General features: G+C 42.2%; 1 protein-coding gene across 1 annotated transcript in view; it reads right to left on the reverse strand.

The window, feature by feature from the left end:
* Positions 1-1,467: 1,467 nt before the first annotated feature.
* The window catches only part of LOC127582291 (centrosome-associated protein 350-like), a 76,272-nt gene continuing 57,377 nt past the window's right edge, over positions 1,468-20,362 (reverse strand). The window contains exons 21-26 of the mRNA XM_052037468.1: positions 20,020-20,180; positions 19,051-19,187; positions 17,991-18,064; positions 13,961-16,779; positions 12,361-12,705; positions 1,468-1,647 (exon numbers count right to left, since the gene is read on the reverse strand). Coding sequence (XP_051893428.1) covers positions 1,468-1,647; positions 12,361-12,705; positions 13,961-16,779; positions 17,991-18,064; positions 19,051-19,187; positions 20,020-20,180 — 3,716 coding nt within the window. The remainder of the gene's footprint in view (positions 1,648-12,360; positions 12,706-13,960; positions 16,780-17,990; positions 18,065-19,050; positions 19,188-20,019; positions 20,181-20,362) is intronic.

Genomic DNA, 20,362 nt, shown 5'->3' on the forward strand with positions numbered 1-20,362 from the left:
AAAAAGGTTCCAACTATCTCTGCTTCTTATACTTTTATACACCTCTATCAGGTCACCCCTCAGCCTCCTTCGCTCCAGGGAAAACAAGCCCAGCCTATCCAATATCTAAAGTCTTCCAATCCAGGTAACATCAGGGTGAATCCCTTTTTCACTCTCTCCAGCACAACCACATTTCTTCCTGTAGTCTCCTGGCTCCACACATGGATTACCCCTTTGGTCTCCAAGGGGATCCATGCTGCCCCTAGCTACCCTCTTGTTCCTAATGTACTTATAGAATGTCTTGGGATTCTCCCTAATCTTACTTGCTGAGGATATTTCATGGCCTCCTTTGCCCTCCTAATTTCTTTCTTAGTTCCTCTCCTACATCCACTATATTCCTCAAGAGACTCACTCAATCCCAGTTGTTTATACCTGTCAAATTGTTCTTTTTTACCCCTGATCAAACATTTAATATCCTAGGTACCCTAATGAGACCATCTTCACTTTTCAACCTTACCAGAACACGCTGGCCTTGAACTCTTACCACTTCACTTCTGAAAGACTCCCACTTGTCAGATGTCATTTTACCTGCAAGCATATGCTCTCAATCCACTTCACCAAGTCCTCTCTTACACTACGATTGTGAGTCATTGCTGCAGAACACACAAGATAAGATTAGCGCACAAAACCAAGCAAGGCAAGGACCAAATATTTATAGTGGTTGAGGTCCGAATAAAACAAATACATTCTGCAACGTGTTTCTCAAGGTTGGTTTAATGCTTACTTAATAGGTGGGAATATTCTGCACAGTAAGTGAGAATGTTGTTGGTGGGAAATCTGGATGGAAGGTAAAGATTTAGATAATTTGAGAAGCAGGAAAGTAGAAAGGAAAATGAAAAGCTTGCATCTCTGCAGTCTGTGTTCATTGCAACCCCAGCACCTCCAAAAACACCTTACACCCAATGAAGTATTTATTGAATTGCAGTCATGTAGAAAACACAGCAACCAATTTGCATTCAGCAAACTCCCACAGATGGCAATTTGCTTATGACAGCATGATCTGTTTTTAGTGTTACTGGTCGAGAGAAATATACTTTCCAGAACACTGGTGATAATACCTCAGTCCTACAGAATAGCATCATAAGAAATGTGATATCCACTCAAGAGAACAGATTCAAAAACCACTGGCACCACAACATTCCCTATATTCACATGGATTTTGTGCCATCCTGGTGGAGGTTTTCAACCCACAACGATTGACTCAGAAGTGGGTGCTCTCTGCTGAGCCATGGCCAATGTTAACGGATAGTCATTACCTTGCTTGCCAACATCCAAGGTATATTTTCTCCCTAATGCAACTCAGGCATGCAGGTGTGTTTGCTCAGCATTGTCTAGATTCATGATAATTATGAACGTTCTGAGAAACTTTTTAATGGTTCTTCACCTAGTGTTGCCTGTACTTTGTAAGTGATATATTGCCTCAAATTGTCATGTGCTGGAACAAATGAGCTCTTGTTCTGCCAGCTTCTTGCCACAGATGGTGCTGAGGATATCTGCAGTATCATGAACCAGGATGTTAAAGATGTCCTCAGTGAGCTTCATCTTCACTGCAAGTTCATCATCAGCATATTCAACCCAGTGACTCTCTTCTTCTTGCAGTTCCTGAATCTAAACAAGAGAGTGTTGTTAGAACATAGAACAGTACAGAAAAGGAATATGCCCTTTGGCCCAACACATCCATGCTGACCATGATAACAATCTAACTAACCCCATCTGTGTGCACATGAGCCATATTCATCACTTCCCTGCCTGTTCATGTGTCTGTTTAAATACCTTTTAAACATTGCTATTATATCTGCTTCTACCACCACCTCCTCTGGTAGCACATTTCAGTGACCTACCATTTTGTATGTAAAAAAAACTTGCCTCACATGTCTCCTTTAAAGTTTCCGCCTCTCACCTTAAACCTATACCCCACTAGTATTTGATATTTCCACCCTGGGAAATAGACTCTGTCTTCCCTATCTTTGCCTCTTATTATTTTATATACTTCTGTCAGATCACCCCTCTCTGATGCTCCAGAGAAAACAATCCAAGTTTGTCCAACCTCTCCTTGTATCTAATACACTCCAATCCAGACAGAACCCTAATCAATCTCTTCTGCACCCTCTCCAAAGCCTCCTCGTTCTTCCTACTATGTGGCAATCAAAAATGCACACAATATCCCAAATGTGGCCAAACCAAAGTTTTATACAACTGCATCATTTCTTGCCATACTTTACACTCAATGCCCTGGCTGACGAAGGTAATCATGCCATGTGCCTTCTTTACCATCCTATATTTTTGCGGTGCTACTTTCAGGGAGCTATGGACTTGCACCCCAAGATCCCTCTACATCAATGCTCCTAAGGGTCCGCCCATTTACTGTACACATTCCTCTTGCATTTGACCTCCTAAAATGCAACACCTCATACTTATCCAGATTAAACTTCATCTGCCATTTCTCCACCCAGATCTTCAGCTGATCTACTTCTTGCTGTACCCTTTGACAGCCTTCCTCTCTATCCACAATTCTACCAATTTTCATGTTGTCTGCTAATTTACTAATCAGATCACCTACATTTTCATCCAGATTATTTATATATATCACAAACAAGAGGTCCCAGCACTGTTCCTTGTGAAACACCACTGTTTATAGATGTCCAGTCAGAGAAACACCCCTCCACCACCACACTCTGTCATCTATGACCAAGCCAATTTTGTATCCAACTTACCAACTCACCATGGATCCCATGTGATTTAACCTTCTGGGCCAACCTATTACGAGGGACCTTGTCAAATGCTTTACTAGACTGACAATATCACCTTGTATTTTTGATTCCATCTTACTTGACTGAAGGCATCTGCTGGGCCAGTTCATGACAGATGCCAGATTGGCCTCTGATAAATCAAGTCGCTATTTTTCACCCTTCACTCACTGTCACAGTTATTAAGCCACAGTGAGTTTCAGTTAGATTTTCACCATCCAGTCAAAACAAGATCTGGGGACTGCTTAATTTTCCTCCTCCCTCACTTACTGAGGCTGATTGCATCCCCCTTCCTCCAAGCTTGGGTGAGATTACCTATCTCAGCACAGGCCTGGGAGTGATGTGCTACAGACGTTCCTATTCATCATGGCTCATGGGACACCAGATCATAATACACCTTGCATGAGAGTGGTCAATTCTGACAATGGCCATAATTTTCTTGGTAGGAAGAAGAATACACTGCTGAAACTTGGTTCAGGGTTACAATCACTGAATAAACTTGCTGATCATAAAGTACACAAAAAGGTAGAACTCGGTACGACAGTAATGTATGTTCAAGTTAAAACGTGGAAAAAGTTCTTTCGGTCCAACAAGTTCATTTTATCCACCACCTGAACAAACTGTTCTAATCACAACCTGTTCCCATATTTCTTCAACTCCCTTTTTTTTTACCCTAGCAACAGTAAACCTTGGCCACTCTCTTCAAAAGCCAGATATAACAAATGCACGTCATCTTCCCTAACCCTGAACGCATGACTTACAAGAGCATTTTCTTTTATATATTGTTGCCATGGAACCTCCTATCTTTACTCAATCTGCCCTGGCTGATTACTGTGTTGAGCGTAGGAGATACAATATAATCCTGTGACCTGCAGCTCCATAGGAGCAGAAGAATGGTATGGCCTTGTCCCTTTCTTCGGCCTGTCTCAAGTCTTCAGCACAAGGCCAACCATTAATCAAATTGATTAGTTTAAAATGGTTCCCAGAACGTCAGTTCACACAGCATAACTGAATTGGATGGAATGGCTTGACCCATCCATCAATTCCAAAAATGTGATCATGTGTCAGATGGCACCTCCATTCAAGGACAATGGCAGACATCAATTTACACACATCAAGTCTGTGTTCCAAGGTGTATCTGTCAGTCTGTTTGGGATGTGATTCTATGTTCCCTGAAAACCCAATACTTTGTTGTAATCAGTAAGAAAAAAGTAATCCAATGAAGCAGTAATTTAGTGAAAAAAAACTCAGGTTGAATTGAAACTGGATTAGGACAGCCATCGTGAACTTTTGAACTTAGACCTTCAGCATTATGAAGGAGACTTAAATCCAATGTCAGGTTCTGAATTGAAGATGGGGGAGAGGGGAAGGGGGCTGGAGATAATGGGAGGGCAAGGGAAGAGATTCTGCCTTCAAGTTAGAGTGCAACATTGGCTCAATCATGCCTTCAACCCCTCTCTGAAATTGCACACAATGAACAAAAGAAAGGAAGATTGCTCTCACCTGCAGCTGAGCAAATACCACTTCACCCTATTGAACAGGATCAACACAACCCGTTGCCCACTTTAGTGTCTCTCATTGGCCTGGTTTGATTAACAAGTTAAATTCCCATCACTGTGAATCCCAGCCCTACATCAGTCATTTCTCCTAGTTGAGACTGGACTGGATGCATACCAGCCGCTAAACTTACTCTCCAGAGCAGGAGGGATCTGGCTGAAGTTCTAGAACTTGGCAGAGAAGAGCTTCAGATGGAAATTTACAGTTTCTCCTCCCATATCTGGGAAGAAGAAGATGCATCAGGGGACCTCAGAGATATTGCAGTTGTCACCAGCTTCAAGAAAGGAGATGAGTCCAATTGCAATTGTCACAGAGAGGTCTCCCTGCTATCTCCCACAGGGAAAGTTATACGACGGTCCTCCTCATTCCCTTCCTCCCAGAATCCAAACAACTGCTTCTCAAAGCATAATATGGATTGCATCATTTTGAGGGTCAATGGACCCGACCTTCACCACACCACTATTCCAAAGAAATCCAGAGAGCAACATCAATCAATGACATGGCCATTTTTGACCTGACAAAAGCCTTTGACTGTCAGTCAAGAAGGTCGTGGAGTATCCTCCAAGTTTTGCTGCCCTCAGAAATTCATGTTGATCCTCAGCCTGCTACACAGGGCAAGTATACCACAAACTTAGCCAATGGATCCACAAGGGATGCAATCTCAGTGCAAAACGGTGACAAGAAAGGCTGCATCATCTTCTCAACATTTTTATGAACCTTTCTCATTGCAGTACTACACATCACCCCCAACAATGATCTCACTGGAGTGGAACTAATCTACAAGACAAAGAGGAAACGATTTAACCTACGTCACCTTCACTCCAATACCAAGGTCACCACAGCCTCCGTCATTGAGCTGCACTATGCAGACACCGCTTGCATTTGTGATGTTCGAAGTTCCAGGTCACCTACAGAATGCACTTCAAAGCACCAAGTCAGGTAGGGTAGGTCACGTTGCCCAAATGCTCAACACCAGACTCCCTAAATTGGTACATGGCAAGATTACCAGTTGGAAGAGGAAATGATTCATTGATGTTCTCAAAGCCTCCTCAGAAATATGCCAAATCCCCAGCCACTCATGAAAATTCCTGGTACATACATATTTGAAACAGCACCGACAATCGTGAGTCCCTTCAATGGGAGCACTCAGAAGCCTAGCAAAAATGGTGAAAGGAATGACCATCTCCCTACCTACCCACCCACCTGCCATGTCAAGGACTTCATGCCCCACCTAAGGCAGAGACCGTGGGTCCCGCTCTGACCTCATTAGCCATCTCAGAAACTGGAGATCTGAAGTGAAAGCAAGCCATCCTCAATCCTAAGGGATAAGGACAGCTTGATTTCACTTCAGATCTCCAGTTTCCTCTGGGGCGGGAGTGGCCGATCAACTGGGGAAAGTCTTCATCTCCTCAGGATATGAAGAGGCAGCAGAGTTCATGAAGAAAAATTAATGGAGGACAGATGCCAGGTCAAATAGAATCTCACTGTTGCAACCTAGATTGAGAATCATGAATTTTAATACAGTAGTGGTTCTGCTGCTGGTTTAATGGTCAGCACGAGGCCAGTTCAAATATTTCCCTTCCTTTGAAACAGAGCAGTACCACAGATCCTCCTTGCACCTACAGTTAGGAGTTCCCTTCAGGGTGGAAACAATTATACTGGGAAATGGGAGCTCAAGCAAGATGCTGTGATCTGCCAGATTGCACCAACTTTTGGTGAAAAGTTTGCTTGGCACTACGGTGAGCCTGAAGTGCATTTGGACTCTTTTTATTTAAATGCTCTTGGGAGTAGGCAGTTGAATTGCCTTTTAACCATGAATGATTCCTTTGGTGTCTCAGATGGAGTGGTTGATAGCTGTTTCATAGCTGGGAAGTTGTGCATTATTTGTGTGCTCTGGTGTACTTTATGTATCACGCAAACCACTAGAGTTGTTTGCACTTCTCAGTAACACAATGTAAAGGCTTATGTATTTTACCACAAGGTAAAATATGCACAATGGGAACCAGTCTCTGATTTCATTCAGTCAGTTGTCCACTATTTGAGTACAACTTTGGGAATGTTAATAGCTACAGATGGACCATGGCAAAGAGAGAGAGGGAGCGAGAGGCACAGCAGATGAATTATTTATAAGTACCACTGCAATGATATCATAATGGACAATTCTCCTCACAACCAGCTGTTCCCACAATTCTATTATGCTACACAAAGACTGCCGTCCACAGACTGTCAGACTGCTGTAACCAACATAAGGCACAGAAAAAGAAATCAGGAGACACTGGTTAATGGATAAAAACCCTATTTACAATAGTAAACAATTCATTTCTTTATGGAAGAGGCAATTCAATCAGCCATATCAGTTTTAGGTTTGCGGCAATGGGTAGTTGGTTTAAACCCCAGAAGAACCTAGTCTTCCTTACAGCAGGGATTGATAAATTGTGTATCCTGTCTTAGGATAAACATGGAAAGCTAGACAGTGTATTAGAGAAAATCTATTTGTGCCTTCATAACGCGTAACCCACAATTTTGGGCATTTTTTTTTATAATGTTTGCACATTTCCTTGTGAAGTCCTGTCCATCAGGAAAATAGGCCGGGCACTCCCAGCACATAAAATTTATTTACAGCAGAAATTGGATCAAAATGTCACTCATTTCAACCTGTGCTCAACTGTCCACACAGTTCATCAAGTAGTACATCACAATGAAAGTAGTGAAAACCCATGTGATTTAAAGTCACCCCAGGATATTGCTTTTGCAGACTGAAAATCATGCCCAGTAATTTTTATTTCTACAAAACTTTGTTGATAGTCAGCCTCAGCACAGGAGGCTTCTTTGATCTGATAAGTGCAATTTGCTGATTCCCCAATGCTGACCCATCACTGCCGCTGGGGGACTCGGGTCCACCCTTGACCACTGGGCACAACTGGCCTGCTTCATATTTGAGGCAGGAATGTTTCCCCCAGGAAACCTGTGAGGTTTTAATCCCTTCCCCTTTCCTTCCCCATCATTATCCCCCACACCTTCCCCAACTTTTGACCTCATCTGCATGGCAGCCTGTCCAGCAAGTAGGATTATACATAGAACACATAGTTTGCATTTTAATATCTCTGCTGGTGACCCAACCACAATAGCACTCTCTTTACTCTGGGATGTCCAGATTTCATGATTTTTTTTTTGGAGACTTTTAATTTGGTATTTGTACTTACAAAAGTACACAATTAGTGTATCAAAAATGGGTGGAATTGAGTTTCTCAACACTTGTGTTTTAAAATAAATATGGCATGAACTGCTGGCCACACTATTAGTGTCTGTTGTCAAACACTGCTGGTTACTCACCAATAAAATAGTGGCACCACAGCCGAAGTTTGATTATTTCAAAGGAAGCTGTTCTCTTTCTCTCTCTCTCTCTTTTAATTAGAATACATTTCAACATCAACCATTCCATACTACATAGCACTTAGTGGACAAATGCAAATTTTGTTTTCATTTGAATATGTTTCAACTCATGTACAGAAACTGCAGCTTAAATAAGATATCAGCCAGTAACCACTTTCTTACCAGGATAATGTCCACCCAGTCTCTTTTGCTCTTGTTGTATTTGGTCAATTTTTGTATTCTCCTTCTCTTTTCTAGGTCATTTCTGTCCAGATTTAGTAACTTGGTCACCTTATCTTGGATGAAAGACTTAAAAAAAAATTCTAAGTCAACAATATACAAGTAACCCTTAAAGAAACATTTCTACCTTAAAGTTTCGTTGAAGCAAAGTGGCATCTTATCTGGAACGCACTGGCTGAGTGGGTGTAGACGCAGGTTCTCTCCCAACATTTAAGTATTTGGACAAGCACTTATATTACCAACGCACAGAAGGCTATGGACCAAGTGCCGGTGAATGGGATTGACAGAGATAGGTACTTAACAGTCAGCATGGTCATGGTAGGCCAAAGGGCTGTATGTCTCTATCAGTTATTTTTCTGCTGTATTTAATACATGCTCATTAAATTCAATCAGCCAATGAAATTTTCTTCCTTGCTGACCGAAATCCTTAACAGTTATTCTGTATTCAATAAAATAAACAATGAAACAGTCAAAAGGAGAAGGAGGCTCCAAAAACATCCCTACCCTCAGCAATGGCATGTGACCTCTAAAGACAAAGCTGAAGGATTCACAATAATATTCAGCTGGAAGTACCATGTGGATGATTCATCTCAGCTTCCTCTCAAGAACCCTCTCATCACAGAAGCCAGGTTTCAGCCAATTTAATTCCCTCCACTTGATATTTAGTGGCTGAGACCACTGGCTACAGCAAAGGCTATGACCAGACAATATCTCAGCTGAAGTACTGAAGGTCTGCGCTCCAGAATGAGCTGTGCCTCCAGTCAAGCTGTTCCAGTACAGTTACAATGGTGGCAACTACCTGACAATGTGGAAAATTGGACGGGTTTGTCCTGTTCACAGAATTCAGGACAAATCCAAAGGAAATAACTACAGCCCAATCAATCGACTGTCACCATCAGCAAAATGATGGAAGGTGTTAATAACAGTGCTATCAAGTGGCACTTATCAATAACCTGCTCCCAATGCTAATTTGGGCTTCATTTGCACTATTCAGCTTCAGACCTCATCACAGCCTTGAGCTCCAAATATGGACCAATAAGCTGAATTCCACAGTGAGGGGTGAGTGACTGCTCTTGACATCAAGGAAACATTTAATGGAGTGTGGCATCAAGAAGCCATGGTAAAAGTGAAGTCAATGGACACTCCAATACCTCACACAAAAGAAGATGCTGGTCAACACTGGAGGTAAATTATCCAGTCTCAGGAGATCACTGCAGAGCTTCCTTAGGGCCTAAACATCTTTGGCTGCTTCATCAATAACCTTCCTTCCATCACAAGGTGAGATGCGGGGATGTTCCTTGAGGACTGCACAGTGTTCAATTCTACTTGTAACTCCTCAACAAATTAAACAGTCCAACCCTACATACAGCAAGAACAAGAAAACATTCAAGCTTGAGCTAATACATGGCCAGTCACATTAGCACCAAAGTACTAGGCAACAACCATCTGCAAAAAGAGAGTGTCTAACCATCCTTAACACTGCCAGGTCTACCACCATCCTGGGGATCACCATTGACCAGAAACAGTTAATGACTCACCTCCTGACACCCCAAAGCCTTTCCACCATCCATAAAATACAAGTCAGGGGTACTCTCCACTTGCCTGCATGAGTACAATTCAAACAATTCTCAAGAAGCTCAACACCTTCCAGTACAAAGCAACTTACTTGAATGGTATCCATAACCAGCCCACAGTGACTGCAGGGTGCACCATCCAAAACATGGGTTACAGTTACTCACTGCTCTGGCAGCTCAGCCTAAAAACCTTACTACCGAGGAGGACAAAGGCTTCAGGAACTGGTAAACACCACCATCTGCATGTTCTCCTCTGAGTTGCTTACCATCCTAAGACATACATATTTGTTCCTTCATTGACACTGCTGAGGTCTAAATCTGGAGCTCACTACCCAAAGGCATTGTGGAAGCACCTTCACAAGAAGGGTTGCAAAGTTCCAGGAAGCTGGCTCACCACCATCTTCTAAAGGGATAGGTAGTAAATGCTGGCATTGCCACTGTTGCTCCAATATTGAAAGATATTTACATTTTTTAAAACATTTGGTGACAATGTCCTCAAGCTTATTGATGATACAATTTTAAAAGCATTATTTGCAGTCTAAATGCCACTGAAATGCTGGTGAGATTCTTGTGAACGATTTCACTACAAAACTCTTTTTGGTACATCACTACTGGTGGAAAATCAGAGCAACAGTATATAAAAAGAGAAATATTTCTGTTTTAGAGAGGGGAAGGAGAGAGAAAGGAGAAAAGAATAAATAAGATAGAGGGGAAGAAAGAGCAGGAAAGGAGGGGGGGTGTGCGGGGGGACGACTGAGGGTGGGGGGAATGGGGAGTGAGAGCAGGGGTGTGGGGGCGGGGGGGAGGGTGGGGGTGTGGGGGCGGGGGGGAAATGGGGAGTGAAGGGTGTGGGGAGGGGTGAGGGGAGTGGGGAGTGAGGGTTGGGGGGAAATGGGCAGTGAGGGTAGGTGGTGGGGGGGGGGGGGGTGAAGAGGGGAAGATCTTTCATAACCTCAGACATTTTACAGCCAGCAAAATATTTGTAACCTGTAAAGTGCTCATAAACAAAACGATAGCTGGTATTTACCTTCACTTCAGTTTTGTCCTCTTTATTGAGGGGAATGGCCAGAATAGAGTAAAGCCGTGGTCTGGCTTTCATCCACGGATGTTTGTTTGATCTTTGGCTCCTCTTTTAAGGCATTTTGGAAAATATCAGAAGTCAAATCAAAATAGCCTATGTGAATAAGAAATAGGGATAAAATCAGACATAATCAACAGAAGTGCTACACATTTCAGATTATTGCAGGATTAAAGTAACTGAGTCACATTCACATCCCCCAATTTGCATCCTGGCTGTTGAAACCATGGTCCTCCCAGTTTGGCTTCATGACTTTGAATTTATGAAACAACTTCCTCTGTGATTCCAGGTGTTTTCATTTAGCAGTGGCAGAAAGGAATCTGACAAAGATCCTTGGGATTTCTGCAGCCAGTTTTTCCATCTTTGTGACCAAGCTCCACTTACACACCAATCAGATCATGGTGTCTGCTTAGAAATAAACTCTGACCAGATCAAAGTCCACCTCTCAGGAGTAAGATAGATCGGCTGGTTGAGTGGTGTTGCAACAACAACCTCGCACCCAACATCAGCAAGACCGAGGAATTGATTGTGGACTTCAGGAAGGGGAAGTCAGGAGAACACGCACCAGTCTTCATTGAGGGGTCAGCGGTGGAAAAGGTGAGCAGCTACAAGTTCCTGGGTGTCAACATCTCAAAGGATCTATCCTGGGGCCAACACATTGATGCAATCACGAAGAAGGCACACCAGCAGTTCTACTTCATTAGGAGTTTGAGGAGATTTAGTATGTCACCAAAGAATCTTGCAAATTTCTACAGAAGTATGGTGAAGAGCATTCTGACTGGTTGCATCACTGCTTGGTATGGAGGCTCCAATGCACAGGATCAGAAGAGGCTGCAGAGGGCTATAGACTCAGCCAGCTCCATCACAGGCACAACACTCCCCAACATTGAAGACATCTTCAAGAGGTGGTGCCTCAAGGCAGCAGCATCCATCATTAAGGACCCTCACCATCTGGGACATGCCCTCTTCAGGGTGCTACCATTGGGGAGGAAGTACAGGAGCCTGAAGACCCACACTCAATGTTTCAGGAATAGCTTCTTCCCCTCTGCCATCTGAGTGGTCCATGAACCCTTGAACACTACCTCGTTATTCCTATTTTGCACTATTTTGTAACTTATAGTAATTTTTATGTTTTGCACTGTAGTGTGGCCACAGAACAACAAATTTCACGATGTACGTCAGTGATAATAAACCTGATTCTGATTAATTTGAAATAGTGCCTTGTCAATTTTTAGGTCCACTTGAGAGGGAAGAAAGCCTCCATTTAACATCTCAATGAGAAGATGGCTCTTCTGATAGTGGCTCAGCCTCAGAACTACACTGGAAAGAATCATCCTAAAATGTAGTGCTCAAGTCTCTGGAGTAGTCTCTACAACTAGGGGAAGTGCCCCCTCACTGGGCCACATCTGACATAGTCACTAACCTTGCATTTATCTTTGTTCCTAAGATGGGATACATCATATGATTCATCTCCTCAGAAACCACAGCACCAATCAACTGAGTGGACATCGCAGACCTTTTGGTTTGTGTGGCTGGTCTACATGGAATGTAGATAGTGTTTGTGCTCCACACGAGTCTCCTCCCACTCACATATCAGCATATCCACCTGTTCCTTTCTCCCGTTTGTTGTACCTAACCTTTCTGTACATCTTGTATATCTTGTGTGATGCCTCATATCCTCAGTGTCACCTCATTGCAAGAGGCTCTTGCACACCTCAGCAGTAAAAATGCCACCCACCCTTATGGCATTCACCTGTTTGTAGACTCTCTTGCTTTTTCCATCAGCATCCATTTCATCAGTATCCTTATCCTTTTGGAACTCCAACATATTGATCTCATTGCCAACTTGAAGCTGGCCACGTTGGTTCCATAGGGCATTGACAGCATTTCCAACCAAACGTTGAATGTCTGTGAAGTTATGAGGCACAACAAAAATGGTTTCCTCTGACTGCCTCCAGGGAGCAGAACACCAGTGGTCCAGCAGAAACATCTGTCCGTGGGTTTTTGTGCCTGGGAAGGGCTGAAGTCCTTTCAGCTTTTCATTGCCCATATCCTGGCCGTTTCCCGATATCCCTGCATTATGCATCATTTTCAATGGCTTTTTTTCAAAAAAAAAGGGAAGGAACAGTATATCTGAATTGAATTGAAGGACTACATTAACAAAGAAAGGCTTACATTTATATAACCTGCTTTCATGACCTCGTGCAAGAATCACGGTGACATAGATTTACAATAGAGTGAGGAGCAAGAAATTAATAGGTTGTACAGCCTATGGCAAATCAGTGAGATCCGAGGAAATAATGACCAGAAAATCTGTTGTATCCAACCTGCTGGCTGACCTAATAAATATTGGTTGGAAAACAGGGAAGAACTCTCCTACTACTTCTTGAAATGACACAATGTAATTTTTTTATGTCCACCTGAGGAGGGGAGGTGAGACTTTAGTTTAATGTCTCATCTAAAAGCCAGCACTTCCAACCAAACAGCAATCCTTCAGGACTACACAGGGAGTGATAGCTTAGATTGTGTGCTCAAATCCAAGGAGTAGGATTAGAATTCTCCTGGATCTGGAGATGGGAGAGCTCCCAGTAAACCACAGCTGAGGGCAGGAGAACAGTTAGCTTAAACCTGAAGTTATGCAATGACATGTTTTAGCATGTCATATGATTCCAGTGAATAACGTTACGGACATTTTGATTTTACACTCAAAGGAAAGGCTCTGGACCCCTCCATGTAGAAATGCATGGGAAAAAAAATAAAAGACTGAATTAGCAGGTTTATTTATACATAACAGCTGTTATAAAGTGAAATCAGGTAACTATTCCAAACCACCAGCTTCCCACAAATGAGTTAGTCTCATTCAGGAAAGAATGTTCCTGGCCAGAAACAGAGAATGTCCTGGGGTTCTTGAGATCTTTTATGTCTACCTGAATCACTCTGTTGGTAGAAAGGATCTCACTTGGTGTATGGTCTATGAGGAAATAAAATATTGTTCAGTACATTCAGGGAGATTACACAGTTGTCTTCACATACAACACAATATAAATGCATACAACACAGTGGAATCCATTTGTTCCATTGTGCCTTTGACAGTTCTTTATAAGGAGTACTTAATTGGTCTGACTCCAACTTTCTTTCCTATAGCTCTGCAATTTTTTCCTTTAAAAGAATTTTACAAGTGCTCTTTGAAAGTTCCTATTAAATCTGCTTCCACTAACTGCCCTTTGAGAGACTGCAGTCCAGATCATAGTTTGCTGTGTAAAAGATTCCCCCCCTCCTCTCTTCTGTGGTTTTAACTATTAATTATTTTGAAACAATCACTTTCATTTATATAAAATTGTATCAATACTCACAGTCAAACATCCTACTGCAGGCTGAGAATAGAGAATTAGTTTTGTTTCTGTATTTCCAATACGTTTTCTCTTGATTTTTATATATACTTTTGTGGCTTCATCTATGATTTCTGTGACTAAATTTCTGGTCACATTTTCCATGGATTCTTGGCTGCAGCTGGCCTTTGTAATTCTAACTTTATCTTGGAGTTGCATACAGTCTACTCTGAGAAGGTCAGTAACTTCTTTGTAGGATCTATCATGACCTCTCTGTCCTTTAACTGGCTGGGAGTTTTGCCGAATCAATTCAGCAGAACATTGCTTGATTTGATGTTGGCTGAGCTTCTTTTGGGTGCTTTGATCTTCCTGGTCTCTTATGCGAGTCACATCACCCAAAGTTCCTTCCACAAGGTATTCTGTGAGATATTGTTCAGTGTCATTCAATGACTGCTCACTGACTTTGCCCACAAGGTGCTGTTGAGACCAAGTACAGACTAAGCCTTCTGAATTTAGATAATCTTCTAAGTGTGGTTTTGGCTCCATTTCAGCATCCAGCAAATCTTCAGAATCTACAAATGATTCTACTGCCTTTGCACACTCCAGAATTACCCATTCCAGTTCAAGATTATTGTTACTACTACAATGTGCCTCTCCTTGGTTGCCTTGGTCTGAAATAGGTCTTTTGTCTTTCACCTGGGAAGCAATTCCCTTCTCCTTTAGTTTCATCTCAGATTCCTCTTCAAAAGAATGAGCTTGCTTCAAATCATCATCCAGACCTTTCTGGTTTAGAATGGGTGATCCCTCAGAGAATGAGCCTTCACTGTCAGTGACGTCGGTATTAACATCAGAATAATCCCATTGGTGGAAAAGCTTTTCTGGAGTGACACCAATGTTACATTTCTTTGTGCATTCCATGGATTTCAGCTCACAGAAGGCTCCATCATGTTCTCTTTCTGCACCAGCCCAGTAATCCTGACCAAATGACATGTGTCCTTTAACTTTTAAGGAATCAGGCTCCTTATTATCTACCAACACTTGATCTCTGATAGTAAAGGACCTTAAAGGATCGACCATTTGTTGCTTTGTTTGAGGTAGGTGGATTCTTGAGGGTTCTAACAAGAGACTATGTCCACAAAACACTGAGGGGGTTTCCTTGTCTCTATTTGCTCTGAGGGGACATTTGTATTTCTCTGTGTCATTGCTTTTCCTTTCTTCCACCATTTCTTCAAGAGGTGGAGGAGGAAGGCGAGTGAATTCATCAGTGTTCATACCACTGTTTTTATCACCCACAGATGATTCACGTACGGAAGAGTTGCCGACAGATGATTGAGCTAAGTCTTCAATTCGAACAATGCCATTGTCTCTTGATGGAGATGGAAGCTCTTTGTTTGGGAACATAGTAATTTCTTGAGGCGATGGAGGAAATTCTTCAGTTTCAAATGAGATACCAGCTTCAGCAGGAAACGAAGAGACTTCAGTTTCATACAGCATTAATTCATCAACTTGAGAGTTCAACTCCTTCATACTGAGCGGATTGTCTTCCTCAAGTGGAGATGGCAATTCCTCATTTGTGAATGAGATTTCTTCCACAGGAGGTATCTGTTCCTTCTCAGCTGATGAGTCAACGAGTGGAATGGCCAAATCTTTCTTTTTGCAACTGGACTTTAAAACTGGCAATAAATCTTGCTGTCTCCACAATACCTCTTCAGCATTCAAAAATGGCAGTTCAACACTTCCAGATGCAATGCCTTCAGCTAGAGGTACCTGATCTTTGTAACACGAGGTCACTTCTTCAACTGTTTCACTTCTTAATGAACTTGCTTCTTGAGGTAAAGATGGGAATATTTCATTTGTACACAAAGTACTTTTCACAGATGATTGCACATCTCTTTTGCTCAACAAGTCTTTTTCCATATCTTCTGACTTATCTTCAGTGCTGGGAAAGTCATCAATGAATGAAAGGAAGCTTTCTGGGGAAATAACTTCTGCAGTCCTGGAGTCTCTAGCAGCAGTCTGCTGACCATGTGCCAAACTTGCATCCTCTTTCAGCGAGCAGCTGCTGCTCAGCGGAGGAAGAACTGAAGCTTGTTTACAGAGATTATCAGTCTTTCTAGGGGGTGATTCAGTAATTACCCTTTCCTGACCACCAAGCTCATTTGTGGGTTTGTTTGCTCTTAACTCCAAAGCAGGCTGCTGGCTAAAAGGCGGCGTGAAACCAGAGATATTTGCCGAATGATGAGGGAATCCAAATCCATTTTCTTTGATGTCTTTTGCATTCGTGACAATAGTGCTCGATTGATTTATCTCAAATTCCTCCCCGTGATCTGCTTTCTGTTTAGTATTGCTATTCACAAAATTCTGGCAAGAGTTTTGTGAAGAACGATCTGCTGCCTTGGTGGGAAAATTGTTCCAAAATTCATTTGGGTGCAAATGGGACATACTTTGAAACGATTCCTTTTCTTTTGATGGAGATATGGCTGCATTTTGTTCAGGGGGGCATTTTATAGATAATAGGTCATTACTGCTTTTGGTTCTATTGCAAGCTGAAGAGTCAGACCCATTATATTGTAGAACTGCCCTGGAGGTGAGGGATGGATCTGATTGCTCAATAGCAATGTCCAAACTGCCAGACCATTCTGGGCAGACACACAGTTTAAAAGTTCCTGGATGGCTTTCTTCACTCTGCATCTCATTAATAGGATGGGAAGGAGGAGGTAGCTGGGTATTGGGGCCATAGGATGGCTTTTCATCAGTCTCAGATTTACCAGGTGAGGGTAAGTGCACAGCTCCAGCTATCTCTTGTGGTTTCAATGCCTTTGCCACATCTTTAGCCTTTTCATCTGAAATGACAATAAAACCGTGTTCAACCTCGGTACTTATATAATCTGCCTGCATCCAGGGCACATCACCCTCCCCATTGTGTCTAAATAGTAGTCAGGAAGTCCAAACACAGCAGCATCCCTGCCTTATCAGGCAGTTTTCTACCTACAGCTCTATAATGGGATCTAAGAAACATTCAGACCTTTCCAAGGAGGTGCAAAATCAAAGATGTATTGCAGTAACAGCTGGGTAAGTAATTGAGGGAGAAAAATATAGAAGATTATGTTGATAGAGTAAGGTACAAGGAGGGTGTCATGGCATGTTGACACTACCTGTGACCAGATAGTTCAAACAGGCTGTTTGTGCTGTAAATTCTGTAGTCTATGTAATTCTATGCATGATGGTCAATATTTTCATCAAAAACAGCAAACAGCATATAAGTAACAGATGTTATCGGAATGATTGGCTTGGATTTTGCTGTCAGCAACAGAGGGCTAGCACTCAAAAGCTGATCTCAGGAAAAGCAACTCAGAAAGATTTTGTGGAATTTTGAGCATTGATATCCCCAATTCCACCGTTACCCTGAATGCATGGCTTCAGAGGGCAGGAGAGGCATTAAGGGACAGTGCAGCAATCAGGCAAGTTTATTGGCAGATTGAAGAAATTTTACAAACTGTAAAGCAGAAAATAAGAATGAGGAATTATAATTAATATTTGAAATCATTGTATGGAGACAAACTGAACACTGAGACAGCCACATAAGACTGTGATCAAATATCAAACTAAACACAAGGAGTAAACCCCAAGATTCTCTTTAAAAGTTAGGCAATTTTTAAATCTTATTCTGCGTGAATGAGACTCCACAATTGTAATATTTGATTTTCAGGCCAAGAGAGGTTGTTCAGCAATAATTATAATGTGGGACTCCATAACAAACTAAATTGCTTAGGGTGAAACGAGGCTTAGAATCTTTAACAGTTTTTCCAGCAAGAAAAGTGCACAATAAGTTGGAATTTCACATCAAATGACTGACTCTGTGCTGACTGTATCTGCAAAGGCTGCAGAAGTGAACGCACGTTGAGAAACAGGCCATCACCCAAAGAATCTTCCAGGTTTTTGTGTTTAACCACGCTTTGATGATGCCAGAAGCTACCATGAAATTAAATCAGTAATGGCAACGAGCTTCACCATTGAAACAATCACAAATTCCAGCCCCTTAGATATGTCCTACCTTGCTGTGAAAGCAAGTCTTGTGGCTGAAGTATTGTAGCACCTTTTCTTGGTGAATGCTGAAGGAGATTGGATCTAGGTAAAAGTAGAAATTTTTTCATTAATTACTGCTCCCCATGCATCCTCAATTCCAGCTCACATTCAATTATATTATGTTCCAGGATAGGGACATGCAGAAGAACCTAAATTTGCTGCCTTTTGGAGGGATGTGCATGTGAGCATCCTTAACATTATGAAACAATTAAATGCTCACTGATCCACGATATTACATTATACATTTTTTTGGGTGATTGTTGGGGGTGAAGGGGTGTGGATAGAGGTGGCCCATGCCTGTTTGGCCTCAGTGCACTCCTCGTTACAGCTTGTTTGAATTTCTTTTTTCTACTTCTTTTGCCTACTTTCTTTTCAGCTAATCCCTTTGGTTTCTTTCTACATTTTTGTCCTTGCTCATTTTCTTTACTCATGCTTCTCTGTCCCTTTTTGACTCCTGCCGTGCAAACTCCTCGTCATTTAATAGCCAGGAACAACTGCATGCAAATGGAAAGAGAGCAGAGAATTATAACATTCAAGATGTCAGAGCCAAGGACAGGGTGTGTTCAGGAAGTTAAATGTGCCAACTTTTGGAGTGTGTTAACCATGTACATATTACACACAACATGTGTTAAAGATTATTGGGAGGAAGCCTCTGGCTTCACCTTATGTATGCTCCTGGCCTGATCCAATGATCATAATCTGTGGCTTTTCCACAAACAATCGAGGGATAGCAAGCTGCAGCAGGAGCCCCAGCTGAGCTTTTTCCTCAGTCTTTTCACCAAGGTAAGGAGTTAGACAGCACGGGCACAGTGGCTACAGCAACTGGTAACCATGACTCCAAGCCGACTCCAACTCCAGCACTCATTCCAAATGCAACAATATCAATTGCCCCCTTAAAAGGTCAGATTTCAACATCGTAAGTGGATAAAATATGACAAGAACATCTAAGAATTAATAATGCCTGCCACATTTTGAAGGACAACTTGATCTATTTGCGATGTTTAAGACTTTTCCTATAATCTCTGTACCTCTGTGGCGGAGGAGAATCAACTTGTGGCTTGTACTGGGCTGCAGCAGGGGTTTTAATTTGAGGCTTTAGACCATGGCTGACGTCATCATCCAAAATCAATTCAGCTTGTGTCCTACTGATAAAGGCATCATACACCTGCAATAAAAACAGCAGAAATGTAACAGTCACTAACACTGAGCATTGGAAGCACTTCAGAGCAAGCAAATACCTCAGTTAGCTGGCATCTTAAACAACTACCATTCTGAATCTGAGTGGCTCTTGGACATTTGCCATGACCACTCAAAGTTATTCAAATCAATTGATCATTTCTTTTTTAATACATTGGCTTCCTCTTTTCGTGTGATTTATATTACTTATTTTGGGTTCAAAATATTTCAGAGTCTTAAATGCAATCTTCATTTATCCAAATAACAGAAGAAATTTGGGTGTGGTGCTTTGGATGTCTTGAGAAAGTCAAAGGTGACATATGTACAGTATTCTAAGTGGAAAGGAGTACTTGGATTTATATTGTCTTCTTCACAACCTCCATAGATCCCAGAGCACTTTTCAGGGAACAAAGCTTCCTTTTGGAGGTGGTGTCACTGTCATAATGTAGGAAACTTGGCAACTAATTCATGAAGAATTGTGAGTACAAATAGGAAGGGTGGTAATGCTCAGGTAAGCCATGTCAACTAGTTTGCCAAGATGTCTCAGGAAATCCCCAGCTCCTCTTCAGCTTAATGTCAGGGATTCTTTTATCCCTGTCCTAGGCCTCAGCTCATACCTCATCTGAACGAGGGCATCTCTCACACTGCGGCACAAATGCACTAGTGTTATCAGCCTGGACAAGTGTGCGAGTGGGATTTGTGCCCACTGCCCTCAGATTTAGAGCCAGGAGTGTTATCCACTGAGCTGCAGCTGACATTAATGCAACAGCGTTCTTTCAGTGATAAGGGTCATTGACAACAAGTTGATGTATGCAACAAACCTCCAGCTGTCTGCACAGTTCAGCTTCCTCCATCTTTAACTTTTCTCTCTGTCGCCTCCTTTGCTCACTCCGTATGCTGCCCACCACCTCCTTGTGGCTCGGCAGCTCACGTCTCAGTGGTGAGGTGCGAGTTTCTCCAACTGTTGGCTCTGTAGCCGTCTCTGTAATGGGAAATATTTCGGCTTCATCACAAGGTCGATGCATAGCCCTATTTTATCAATTGTTGTGGTAATGGGTAATGGTAGCTGGACCTTGCTGTGCAACCAATCACCATTTTAAAACAATTGGCCACATACTGCGGCACAACACTGACCATGACAAATATGACAACATGGGATGTGTT

This window comes from Pristis pectinata, chromosome 23 (genome assembly GCF_009764475.1).
Source record: "Pristis pectinata isolate sPriPec2 chromosome 23, sPriPec2.1.pri, whole genome shotgun sequence".
Lineage (NCBI taxonomy): Eukaryota > Metazoa > Chordata > Chondrichthyes > Rhinopristiformes > Pristidae > Pristis > Pristis pectinata.